The 14,182-nt window shown below is 35.0% G+C and overlaps 1 protein-coding gene and 1 long non-coding RNA gene across 2 annotated transcripts; one reads left to right on the forward strand and one right to left on the reverse strand.

The window, feature by feature from the left end:
- Positions 1–8,234: 8,234 nt before the first annotated feature.
- LOC115988481 lies at positions 8,235–9,643 on the reverse strand. The gene is made up of 4 exons (XR_004091528.1): positions 9,580–9,643; positions 9,248–9,338; positions 8,639–8,787; positions 8,235–8,353 (listed from the first exon to the last, which is right to left on the reverse strand). It is a non-coding gene; the product is annotated as an uncharacterized LOC115988481 (long non-coding RNA).
- Positions 9,644–12,361: 2,718 nt separating this feature from the next.
- LOC115991281 lies at positions 12,362–13,738 on the forward strand. Its single transcript, XM_031114994.1, has one exon. The coding sequence runs from the start codon at positions 12,362–12,364 to the stop codon at positions 13,736–13,738; it is 1,377 nt and encodes a 458-aa protein (XP_030970854.1).
- Positions 13,739–14,182: the final 444 nt, after the last annotated feature.

The raw sequence follows: 14,182 nt of genomic DNA on the forward strand, positions 1-14,182 counted from the left end.
CACAAGCATTTTTGCTAGATCAAAATCTCCAAACCTTAAATCATTTTGTCTTGTTAATATATAACGTTATAACAATTTATACTAGCAATTGTTCTTCAAACCTAAGCTTGACCTAAAATTTGTCAACTCATGTATGAAGTTGTTTAGGCATATCTCAAAAAATTCTTTATGTTCGTAAGTGAATATTTGGTAATAAGTAAAACAAGAATGGAGTGCTAGTCGTAGTACAATGTACTAAAATTCAGACTGGACTGGACAGTCCAATCAGTTTGAACTAGCATAATTGAATATTGAGCTTAGAGCATTCTTATCAGGTGTGCCAAATGCCAAATATTTGGCATTTGGCACACCAAACACCAAAAACAGCCCCTCATGAGGTGTGCTAAATGTCTCAAAATTATGAGACATGCTACAGTACGCTTTCAAATATGAGAGCGTATGGATAGAAATGCTATAATTCTTTTGATTATTTTATTTACTTTTCTCTCTCCTCCCAACACATATCTCTCTCCATCTGCAACACAGCTCTCTCTCTCTCTCCTCTCTGGTCTCCATCTCTCCGTTGCTCCCTATTTCTTTCTCACTTTCATTTTTTTTATCTCTCACTCTCTTCCTCTCTCTCTGCATTTCAGTATTATCGCCGTAGATCCGATCCGTCTCTGTGCCTCTTTCTTTCTCTCTCTCTCTCTCTCTCTCTCTTTTTCCTGTCACTATCTCTCTCTCTTTCTTTTCCTGTCACAAAGAAGAAGGCAATTCTGATCTGAAGCAGAGCTCGCCGATTGAAGCTCGCCAATTTGAACCTCTGCTTACCGATCTGAAGCTCTGCTCGCCCAGGGGCAGTCGCTGATCTTTGCTTGTCGTCCTCCACAGTCGTTGATGAGAATGCTCTAAAGCTGGTTCTATATGTATAAATTCTAAATACCGTAAAATTTGAACGGTTCATTTGATTGTCTTCCACTTCTTGGAACAATTCTTGTCCATCAAGCTTAAACATTTCATGTGAATGATACATTGCCCTTCCATCCTTTTTGTGTTTGTGCTTTTCTTTTTAAAAGAAAGGCACAAGCACCCACAAATGGATTTGATTATTGGTTGGAGCTATTCTTATAGAGATATATGGCGTCATTTTACTGAGTGCCTCCGATTGGACTTGGCCTTGTCCTGATCATGATGGGTTAGTGAAACACATTCCGACACTATTTGCTCCTATAAGAAACCGTTGTGCAAAACTGACTAGCAAACAAAGGTGGTCTAATTCAATAGCTCAACTTAACTTGCTTAACTTGGCCTCAAAGATAAGTCTGATCAGGTTGGCCATGGAACCCCAAAACTTTTTGCCAACTTGAGAGAATGGGTCTTCAATCAAATATTGCCAAAACTAAATGGAGAACTAGAGTTACTTTTGTATAGGACCCATAAGCAGGTCTCTTCAGATTTGAAAGACATGGTGTACAGCACGTTCGGGCAAAAATTTAGTTCAAACAGCGAAGGGTTTTCGGAAGACTACGACAACTACATCTCTTATGGAAGTTTAAATGTGGAAATTTACCAAAGGATTATCATCTGGCACATTGCCACAGATCTCTGCTTTTACACAGATAGTGGTGCGTATGAATCTACAAATAATTTTCTGGAAGTGAGCAAGGATATATCAGAATATATGATGTATATTTTTGTGATGTGTCCTTTTGTATTATCAACAGGAAATGCCATACTCAGTTTTGAAAACACTTGCTCATCCATTGAGGATTTTCTTCTAGAGAAAAAGCTCCCTAGGTTGCCTAAAGCCAATTCTTGTGCAAGGTTGATCTCAGAATACGTAGCTTCAAGCAATGAGGTAGACATGTATTTGTTGAAAGATTCTCTGTCATCTTTAGCAGTTTTACTTGCAAACAAACTAGTGTTGCATTATATTAATTATTAGGCTAAAATCTAAAACTGAACCCTCTAAGTTTCATATTTTATCATTTCAGTCCTTTAAGTTTCAGTTTTGTTATTTCAGTCTTCTAAATTTTAAATTTTGTCCATTCAATTCTCCATTACCCTTCTGTTAAGTTAAGTGCTACTGTTTACTAAACCAAAACATTGTTGTTTTGGATGATTTTTTTTTTTTTTTTAAATTTCTTAATTGAATTTTGCTGAAAAAAGTTAATTACCAAAAAAAAAAAAAAAAAGAAAAAAGAAAAAAGAAAGAAAGAAAGAAACTAAGGGAACGACGTACAACAACGCTATCTAGCTTCTCTGTCTCTGAGACAATCAAATCAACCAAATGGGTTAAGGAACTCCGAGCGGTCTTAACCAGCAAGGCTTACCAGGTGATCGAAAACCCAATGGATCCAATAAGAAGAAGAAGAAATTCGAGCTGGCGGCACCACCAGCTCGAGTGGGTCGCAAACAACGCAAACAGAAAGTCCCAGATGCTGATTCTCAACTTCTAGGCGTTACTCCACACAAAAAGTGCCGTCTCTGACTCCAAAAGCTCAAGCGTGTCAAAGACTATCTGGTTAATGAAAGAAGAGTTAGTGAGCAACCAAGAAAGACTCAAACCCTAAGAGGAAAAAGCTGAGGAAGACAAATCTAAAGTCAACGATCTCAAAAGCTCACCTATAAGTGTTGGAAATCTGGAAGAACTCATAGATGAGAATCACATGATTGTTTCGTCATCGGTGGGGTTGGAATAATATGTGAGGATTTTGTATGGGGATTTTGTCTTTTGTGGATAAGGATCAACTGGAGCCTGGTTGTGCAATATTGATGCATATCAAGGTGCTTTATGTTCTGGGGTTGTTGCAAGATGAGGTTGATCCTATGTGATGAAAGTTGAGAAAGCTCCCATGGAATCGTATGCAAATATTGGTGGTTTGGATGCACAGATTCAGGTGATTAAGGATGCTGTTGTTGAATTGCCATTAACACATCCTTAGTTTTTCTTTCCTTTTTTTAAAAAAAAAAGTTTATTAGTAAAATTAAATTAAAATATTAAAAAAAATCATCCAAAACGGCGTCGTTTTGGTTTAGTAAACGACAGCACTTAACAGAAGGGTAGCGAAGGACTAAATTGACAAAATTTGAAATTTAGAGAGCTGAAATAACAAAACTGAAATTTAGAAGACTGAAATGACAAAAGGTGAAACTTAGAAGGTCAGTTGTGGATTTTAGCCTAATTATTATTGTCATATTATCAATGAAAATGATTTTGTAGAATTCAATTGGAAATTCCCAAAGTATATCATAGTTTTTAAAATAATCATCATTATGAAATTTGCATTTCACCTACCCCTATTATTTATGCTACTTGCGGGGAGTGGAAGAGTCCCCATCCAAGCCTTAAGCCCAAGAAATAATTGGGCCACGAGGAACGAATTGGGCCTAGCATGTATACTTGAAGGAAGGCCCAAAGGGTGATGGGGTATGGAAGAAAGGAAACTGGACCATCCCAAGTACCTAAAAGGAGGAGAGCAACATGTGAAAATAGTTCTTGTGAAAAAGGTAAGAAGCTAACCTTACCTGAAGCAAGGTGCACGAATGATCCACGTATGGTTTCTAGAAGATGCTTGGAACCATGGGAAACTTCCAAAACACACAAGAAAATTGAAGATTTTTACCTCCGCATTAATGAGGGTGTTCTCACCTAACCTCTACCGCATTGAATGTATGAGAGACAACCTGAACAATGCAAACACCCCCCAAAAGTTAGAGTTCCAGAGTTCCTGGATAAGAGAAGGGAGGAAACCGATAAAGTAAAGGAAAATATCCCTAAGAATTTGGCTGGCAACATGACAGCTGTAGAGATAAGAACAAGAAATGTACCTATAAAAAGGGGGAGATAGGCAAATGTGAGGGGATCTTTGAGAGGTGAAAAAGGAGGAAAAAGAGGGGAGAGAAGGAAGAAAAAGTGAGTTGTTTGAGAGAAAAAGAGAGTGTGTAACATCACTGGAACAAGAAAATCTCCTATTGTAACACTTTAGTTTCAACTGAAATATATGTGATCAATGAAATCAGCTATTTGAGTTTCCCATTGTGGAGTGTTTGTTCCTTATTGTTCACTTACAAATAGATTGTGTTAGACATTTCAACTGTAATCTGTGGACTTCACTACGGGCCAGTTTTTGTCGCCCACACTATTTATTGTGCTCTATCTCATTCTATTTTTTTACTAAACTCTGTTTCACAGTTTCGGTGGTGGGTGGTGTTGTTTTGGTGGTGGGTATAAATTTTGGTGGTTGTAGGTGATGGGTAATTGGTTGTGATTTGTTCTGTGGGTTGGGATTTGGCTGGATTTGGATTTGGATTTGGGATTTCAGTTTGGTGTTATAATGGTGGGTTTGGGGTTTGGTTTGGCGCTTTAATGATGTGGTGGTGGTGGTGGTGTTGTTTGGTTGGTTTGGTGTTTCTGGGTGGTTGGTTTAGTGGTGCTGGTGTGAGTTTGGTTGTTGAGGAGAGACAGAGATGAATAGATGAGAGAGAAATCAATAAATATTTATATTATTTGTTTTGTAGTTTATGTTATTTTATTAGGTTGTATATAAAAATAAGAATTGAGATGTAAGTTGTGTTGTAAAATGGGTTGGTAAAATAGATAAAGTGGTGTTTAAGGATGTAAAATAAGTTTTTTTTTTTTTTTGCATCCTTGATGCTAGTGCTCTAAGTGAATATTTGGTAATAAACAAGAATGGAGTAATAGTCACAGTGCAATATACTAAAATTCGAGCTAGACTGGACAGTCTAATCAGTTTGAACTTGAACTTGAATAACTGAATATTGGGCTTAGTTGGTTTCATATGTATAAATTCTCAATTCCGTAAAATTTGAACCTTTGGTTCTCGGGTTGATTGTGTCTTCCACTCCTAAGAACAATTCTTGTCCATCAAGCTTAAAACAATCCATATGAAAAACATGAATAAGATGGTTTGCCCACAGTAAATCCAAAACTTGCCCGACAAGAGTGACAAATGAGAGTCACCATCACTTAAGAGTAACACCGTGCAATTAACCATATAATGTGAGAGAGGTAAAAAAAATAGAATGTGAAAGTGACATGGTAAAAAATTAAGAATTAAAATATTTTTTATTTAAAGGTTGAAATTAAAAGTGACTTTACAACTTTTAATCTGAACATGGCCGTTTGAAAACCCTACTCAATACACATTTTTCACATTTCAATTTTTTTCACACTTACACACATTTTCACCCATGCGTATATCAAAAACATCCAAAATACCTTACTCAAACTTAGTTACCAAACACCCCTTAATTTCCTATTGCGTGCTGCAATCATCTATCTATAATCTTCTATCTATTACCCCAGAAAACAGCAATAAGAAACCCCACTAAGTTCAATGTGATTGCAATTTGTTCTTATCTTTTCCAAGCCAGTGGGTCCAGCCCACTTGCTTGCCACACTTGTCAAAGCTCATTTATGAGCTCTTGTTTTCTCAAGCCACACAAAATTAGGGGTGTCAATGTTCGACCCAACCCGCGAATATGACATGAACTCGACATGTGTTTTTTCGGGTTAGGGTTGGGCCTTAATGGGTTTGGGTCATAAATGGGTTGATCCAAAAGCGACACGATAAAAAAACGTGTAATAAGCGGGTCAATCTGCGTAACCCGCAATAAACATGTTTGACACGCCAATTTATTTGTGTCAACCCGAAATGACCCACTTAACACAACCCGTTTAACATGTATAACAAATAAATATTTATTTTATTTTAGATTTGTCAAATACCTTTTATATCCAACATATATTTTAAATTTAAAAAGAAAAGTGAGTAATTACAAAAATTTACAAGGGATATAATTGGAAATTGAAACTTTACAGACCCTCGAATTACTAATACTTTTTTTTTTTTTTTTTGGCATAGAACTTGTATAAATGAAATTGGATGAGCTTGTGAAAGATATTATGAATTTGGACATCAATAAAGAATCTATGGATAATAATCGTGGTCATAGTTAGGATTAGTCTACTATTTGCTCAAATTCTTTTAATATTGATACTTAACATTTGGTGAGTTTCAAGGATATTATATTTTTGTTGAATTATGTTATTTTATTTTTGTTAAACTTTGTTATTTTGAATTTGGATTGAAGTGTATGCACTTCTTTTGGAGTATAAAGAACTTATTTCTAGATGAATGTTATATTTTTGTTGAACTATATTATTTTGAATGTGAGTTGAAGACTTGAAGTATATGCACTGCTTTTTGGGATGTAAAAAAAATTATTTCTAGATGGATGTTATATTTAATATTATTTAGGTTGAAATGGGTTGTGTTACATTCGTGTCAACCCAACACGACTCGTTTATTAAGCGTGTCAAATGGGTTGGGTCAGGTCAACCCGCCTTATTAATAGGTCGGGTTAGGGTTGAAGGATCATGACACGATTATTAAATGGGTTGGGTTAGGGTTGAGCCATTTAGTCGAATACCTCTATCTCGACATGACACAAATCCAACACGCTAACCCGAATTAACACCTCTACACAAAATCAGCTCTTGGTTTGTGCCAAAAAAAAAAAAAAAAACCAGCTCTTGGTTTAATGCAAAGCTGAGCAAAGCGTGTTGGACACGCTGAGGAGAAAAGAAAAGGCCATTAGGCCAAGAGAGAGCTGAAGCAAACAGAGAGAGCTTCAGTGAGTTCAGTTACAAAAACTGAAGAGAGAAACATAGAGAAAGCTAGAAAGCTTGAGAGGTGCAGTCCCAAATTGAAAGAGATATACAGTGAGACTGTAAGAGAGTGAAAAAGAAAAAGGTGACATTTTTCTTTGCTCAAGTTACACACAAAAAATATAAATTGGTGGAGTTTTCTTAGAGTGGAAGCATTCAAAAGGAAAGATTTTGCTACTAATTTTGTAGTAAGATTGTATTTACTCTTTGAGATTTATTTGTAGTATATCCAATTTATTGTGGACTTAAATTTAGCATAAACTAGTTGTAATCTCTATTTTCATAGTAAATATTTTTGGGAGTTGTCCTGTGGTTTTTCCTTTTGTACTGGAAGATTTTTCACGTTACATACAAAGAATATAAATTGGTGGAGTTTTCTTAGAATGGAAGCATTCAAAAGGAAAGATTTTGTTACTAGTTTTGTGGTAAGTTTGTATTTACTTTTTGAGATTTATCTGTAGTATATCCAATTTATTGTGGACTTAAATTTAGCATAAACTAGTTGTAATCTCTATTTTCATAGTAAATATTTTTGGGAGCTGTCCTGTAGTTTTTCCTTTTGTACCGGAAGGTGTTTCACGTAAAATATGGTGTTTTTGTGTGGTTGTATTTTTATTGGTGCTTGATGAAATTTTTTTTTCCATAATATTGCTATTATGTGGTAGTCATTTATTTTAATTTGCACATAAACATTGAGGGGATTTAGGATTTGAATAATGCTAGAGATACAAATTATTTAAAAAAAATTTTACAAACGACTAATGTGGTGAATGATTATTGGTAAATGAAAACGTGATATTAATGGTGGGACTAAATGAAAACCAATAAGAGGTTAACCATATCAACGTTTTGTAAAAACTAGTCGAGGGGCCTGCGCGATGCGCGGATAATGTTGTAAGTTGGTATATGAAAAGGTTATGTAGAATGTTTAACATATTTTAAAGTAATAACATGAAGTAACACATTTTTTCTCATTCCAAAAAATACTTGCAGTTAAATTTTCAATTAGAATTTTTTGTACCAGTGACATTAGCTAATCAGTTACATATATGAGAAGCTCACTTGATGTTGGTGATGTAGAGAGATAGAGCTGGGAGAGGGTGAGTTAGACTTATTCCATACTTAAATGATGTTATATAGGTTCCTCCTTATATTATCATGAACTACTTTTTGTTTTTTTTTTTAGAATCACAAACATTAATAGTTATTCATGATTTGAGATAGATTAAGAAGAGAATCAAACACAAAGGCAGAATCCTTTGTGTGTGAATGTGTGTGTTTGATTCCAAAAAAAAAAAAAAGAGGAAGAGGAGAAAATTGGGAATAAAACTCCTTTCCCATGGTTCTAGATCACAATTCATGATAAATAAATGAAATGTTAAATAGGCACCTTGACTTTCACATTGCAATTGAAACTTTCATAATTGACTCGTTCATATCCTTACAATTAATCATTAACTTTCACTTGATAGAACCATCGAAGGAAAGAAATCTCAACAATCTTCCTTGCTCATTGCTCCAATGAGCAACACGTAACATAACTATTTTTCATTCATTTAATGGCAACATCTATTCCTCTCTATTTTCCCTTAGCTCTTCAAGATATGTGTTCTCTATGATCTGTTACCATTAATATCACAAAATGGATGTCCTGCCTCAAGCTCATTACTGACCCAAATGCTGCAATCCATTAAAAAAACCCAGCATTATTACATTCTAATTAAGATAAGAATAAATATTTGTAAATTCTTGGCACTAACTAACTAATAAAACATCTCCTTAATTTGTATGTGTCACACATTTGGCGCATGTAACTCCAATATAAATTGCATGTCCATATTAACAATCTACACAAAGGTAGAAATTTTTGGATGGAGGTAGGGGAAATTTGGTTTAAGGATTTCTTTGAATTCTGTTGGAGGAATTAAGAAAAGAAAGGAAAAAAAAAAGCCCACTAAACCTCACTTTGTCATTGCCAGTAGAGAGTATTTTGGACACAAAATTCCGTTGGCAGCTTCTGTACAGTGAACTCCATTTCAGCTTCTGTGACATTGGAATTGTAATTATACTATAGCCCTCCATAGACACAACATGCCATTAACGATCCTCAAATCCTACAAAATTAAACCATTAATCAACATGAGAAAATGAAATTTGGAAGTCGTAAATGTATGGCATAATTATCTTTAGCTATAACGTGAGTGTTTGTGTGAAGCTGACTTAAACTAATGCAAAAGTGAGTGAGGCATTTTATCAACCACATGATTTGCATGTTCCAAATGGGAATAAGATGAATGTTTTGCAACATGAATCCACCCAAATATTACACCTAAGCAAAAGCCTATTTCTTAGGGTGTTCAAAGAGCTCCTTTCCTTTCTCCATTACACCTCCTTTTTGAATTGTTTCTACATAGTTAACAATTAACAGGAATATATTGAACAACTATGGTATTTAAATAAACAATGATTATCCAACAAACATGTAGTCTAAACCCAAAAACTTCATAGCAATTTGAATCAGCAACTGCGGAAAAATATAGCTAACATAATCAAAAGAGACAAAAGAGAATGTACCTTTAATACAAAGGCCTTTAAAAGCCTCTTCACTGCGGGCCAAAGAATTTGGGGTCGCAAGCTCCACTGATTGAACCAAACCCAAGCTCCACTGATTGAAGCAAAAAGAGATGGGATTTTCAAAACAAATTAATGCCATAAAATACCAAAAGATTATACATTGAACTGGAATTGTGAATCCAAAAAGCACAAAGTTGTCAAACAAAACAGCACAGGGAAAACCAATTACGCATGGATAAATACATCTAAAGCGGATTAGCCACAAATCCATTATAAAAAATTTTATTTAAAAAAAAAAAAAAAATCATGGGAGGAAAAGAGGAAAAACTCACCTTGAGTTCGTACTGGTAAAAAACAGTGTGAGAGGAAAGAGAAACTGGAAATCTTAAAGGAATTTAATTCCGGGGGTGGTAGCTAGAGCATCTGAAGAACTGAAAGAGTCAGAGACTCAGAGGTGAAAAGGGATGGCATATTATTTATTGCCCATTAACTAATTCTCATGGTTTACATAAGCTATTAAAGATGAGCTTGAGTTTTTTACGATGGATGGTGTTTTAGTCGCAACTTTTGGCTACTTTAAAACGTTCTTTTGTGAAGAATGGCAAGAAGTTAATGTGGAAGGTTATATGCAAGATTAGAGAGCCACGTGACAGAACCTCATGCTCTCACGCATGAGGTCTCTGCTTTTATATATATATTGATTGATGAGGTGTAAAATAGATTATGCCTGTAGAATTACTTTTAGGAATTTTCCCTAACACCACCGTCTGAGACTTATCCCAGGATTACAAGGTGTGCACTATTTTGATTAGTGGGGTGACATTTGCTAACTTGCTATTGCCGTCTATAATTGAGGTTTCCACAGTAAGGAAATCCAATAAATGCGTGACACTAGCAGTCTAGCTGGAGACTAGAATGAATGTCATACTTTTACAGGATGGATGCTTTCTCTTGGATATAAGACAATATATGGTTAAGTATTCTCATTTTATATTTTGGAGGTAAAAGAGATATGAGTATGTTTGGTGTGTAGATATATATGTGGAAAATTAGTTTCATAAAAAAAAAAAAAAGTGGAAAATTAGGTGGCTAATGTTTACAATCTATTGTGTAGGAGTAGGGTATTGATTTATAGATATTAAAATCTCAAGTTATTAGGGAATGAATCATCATTGAAGGTCTAATGTTGTTAGAGATGATAAATGCAGTGTGCAACCTTTTTTATTTTATTATTATTTTTAATTTTTAAAACACCAATCATTATCATACAATTTTGAACCATTTTTATGACAGGGCCTGAGGCCTTTTTAAGAAAAAAAAAATAGGGTCTTTTTGTTGTGGCAGCCTTAGGTTTGAGGGCTATGACTGCCTTGACAATAGCTCTAACTAAGTAACTATTGCATCCGATCTCGATTTAGAGAAGGAGACTAGTGTGAGAAGTTGGAGTTGTTGGCTATACACAATGTCATTACATCTTTAAAATTTTTTCTAATTCAAAAGTTGAGATTTAAAGTAAAAATTTTTAACTTTCAATCTCAGCTCCTGAAAGGTAATTGCATGGATTGCACTGGTGTGTGTGTTTGTCAAAAAATTTCTAGCATTTAGCCTTTTGTTTCACCATTTTTTGAAACTAAATTAACTTCTAGTTTTTTATCACATATTTAATATAAAAATTACCAAAAATGATATCTTTTAATAAGCACTGTACAAAAAAATTACATAGGATAACCATACGGACACACAGTGACAACAATCCACCGAATAGAAAAAAGGAGGGCTTCAAGAGTACAAGTTGACTAAATCATTGAGCAATGCATATGATTCATACTTCACCCTCATCCACAAAACTCTTATCCAAGAAAGGTAGACTTGCGCACCAAGAAGACTCAGAGGCTGAACGAAGGATGCTGCTAACGGGTATGTTAACAAAAATTACACATAATATATTATATTCAAGTATATGGACATGCTTGTATAAATTCATAACCATATGTAACGAACACAATTAAATGAAGAATAAATTTATTTTGTGATGAACATGAGTGAAAATGTTATTCAGACTAGCAAAGGCAATACACTTAGTTCAGTAAGCTCAAACAAACATGCAACCAATTACACTGTAAGCAAGCACAAATCTAAGAACACGAAAAATTACCTAGATATTAAATACATATTGATGAAATAAACTGAATAGTTAGATAGAAATAATACTAGTTATATTACCATTTTGTGTTCTTAGAACACTTAAAACTGTTCTTTGAAGTATTTATGGTTCTTCAAGCACCTGCCACAATATATAATTTAAGCGGAAGAAAGTTTGAATCTATAATGCAGCATAATTATATATGCTCGTATTAGAAGAACTTATTTCAGTAATTTAAAAAAAAAAAAAAAAATCTTTTCCATATTTGATTACCTTGATGATGTATATGCTACTCTTGCTAATATATAATAATTAGTTTTTGTTTAAATCCTGGTTAAGTTTTTAACAGTTGGGCTTTCCTGGAGACGCGAAGGCTTATTCAAGTGTTTCCAGAGCCTGTGCGGAAATTATGGAATAATTGGGAGCTACGAGTGTTGGTTCTTGTCAGTCTCACCTTGCAACTATCTCTTCTTCACTTGGGCAGTCGCAGAAGATATTGTGTTAAAACTTGGATAAGGGTCTTTCTCTGGTTTTCGTACCTAGGTGCTGATTCAGTGGCAACTGTTGCACTAGGTGTCATCTCCAATAATCAAGGATGTTCCCGTGATTGCAATGATTCCCTTTTACACAATGACCTCACAGCATTTTGGGCACCGTTTCTATTGTTGCACCTTGGCGGCCAGGACACAATTACAGCTTACGCAGTACAAGACAATGAATTATGGTTAAGGCATTTGCTTGGACTACTTGTTCAATTGGCAGTGGCACTCTATATCTTTCTCTTGTCTTGGAAGGCCAATTGGCTATCGTTTCTCAGTATTCCAATGCTTCTTATTGGGTTTATTAAGTATGCTGAAAGGACATGGGCTATGCGATCAACAAATTATGCTCCGTGCCCTTCAAGGCCAGAGCGACATGATTCACATGAAAATCATGATGAACCTGTAGAAACTTTCCTTGCATTCCATTATATGAAACGTTTTCTAGTTTTTGATGATGATATTAACCATATTAGAGAACGGATACAAGATGATGCATTTCAGCTGTTTAAAGATTTTAGGTGTCTCTTTCTAAATCAGAGGGTCATCATGTTTTATCGTATGCTTTTTGACGATGACTCCATTTTTGTTGATTCTCAAACCACCTGGAAGGTGATTGAGGTTGAGCTTGGATATGCTTATGATGTTTACTACACCAAGGCTCCTTTGTTTTTCACAGCTTGGGGTTTCATCTTCCGTTTCTTCTCTTTTACTTCTATCCTTCTTGTGTTTGTGCTTTTCTTTTTAAAAGAAAGGCACAAGCACCCACAAATGGATTTGGTTATTACTTACCTATTATTGGTTGGAGCTATTCTTATAGAGATATATGGAGTCATTTTACTGAGTGCCTCCGATTGGCCTTGGCCTGATCATGACGGGTTAGTGAAACACCTTCAGACATTATTTGCTCCCATAAGAAACCGTTGTGCAAAACTGACTAGCAAACAAAGGTGGTCTAATTCAATAGCTCAACTTAATTTGCTTAACTTGTGCCTCAAAGATAAGTCTGATCAGGTTGGCCAAGGAACCCCAAAACTTTTTGCCAACTTGAGAGAATGGGTCTTCAATCAAATATTGCCAAAACTAAATGGAGAACTAGAGTTACTTCTGTATAGGACCCATAAGCAGGTCTCTGCAGACTTGAAAGACATGGTGTACAGCACGTTCCGGCAAAAATTTAGTTCAAACAGCGAAGGGTTTTCGGAAGACTACGACAATTACATCTCTTATGGAAGTGTAAATGTGGAAATTTACCAAAGGATTATCATCTGGCACATTGCCACAGATCTCTGCTTTTACACAGATAGTGGTGCGTATGAATCTACAAATAATTTACTGGAAGTGAGCAAGGATATATCAGATTATATGATGTATATTCTTGTGATGTGTCCTTTTGTATTATCAACAGGAAATGCCATACTCAGTTTTGAAAACACTAGCTCATCCGTTGAGGATTTTTTTCTAGAGAAAAAGCTCCCTAGGTTGCCTAAAGCCAATTCTTGTGCAAGGTTGATCTCAGAATATGTAGCTTCAAGCAATGAGGTAGACATGTATTTGTTGAAAGACTCTCTGTTACCTTTAGCAGTTTTACTTGCAAACAAATTAAGTCAAATGGATGGAAAGTGGGAGATATTGAGTAGGTTTTGGGTGGAGAACCTAGCTTATGTTGCAACTCTTTGTCAAGGAAATAATCATGCGCAACTACTTAGAAAAGGTGGGGAGTTTCTTACTCATGTCTGGCTTTTGATAGAGCATTTTCACCTCACTAGGAGCTTTCAAAAGTCACGAACAAGGCCACAAGAGGAATAACAAATGGCAGGTGTTAGAATATAAGCTTAGACCCAATGTACTATTTATACTATATTCCTATTACTTGTACAACATTCATATACTTCCTATATAAAAGGTAATTTCTTGTACATTATTTGATACAATTTTGTTTTAAAAGAAGCTGCCATCAATTATTGAAATTTTATGGTGTGTTGGTCAAGTATGTTTAATTTATTTTGTTAAGGTTCATATATAGATGTGTGCGCAAATCTTTGTGCAAGACATAAAATTTGGGCTGTATCAATAGAATTGTGCTAGGGTTAAGCCTGTGTTAAACTACTCAAAGAAGACATAATTTTGATTTACTCAAAGATGAATAGTTGATCCTTTACGTAGATCTTTTTGCACCATTATGTATTTTTTAGTGCAATTTATTTCATTGGAAATCAAACAACTAGGGCTTCAAATGGGTATCACTTTAAC

Source organism: Quercus lobata, chromosome 5 (genome assembly GCF_001633185.2).
Source record: "Quercus lobata isolate SW786 chromosome 5, ValleyOak3.0 Primary Assembly, whole genome shotgun sequence".
In the NCBI taxonomy this organism is placed as follows: Eukaryota; Viridiplantae; Streptophyta; class Magnoliopsida; order Fagales; family Fagaceae; genus Quercus; species Quercus lobata.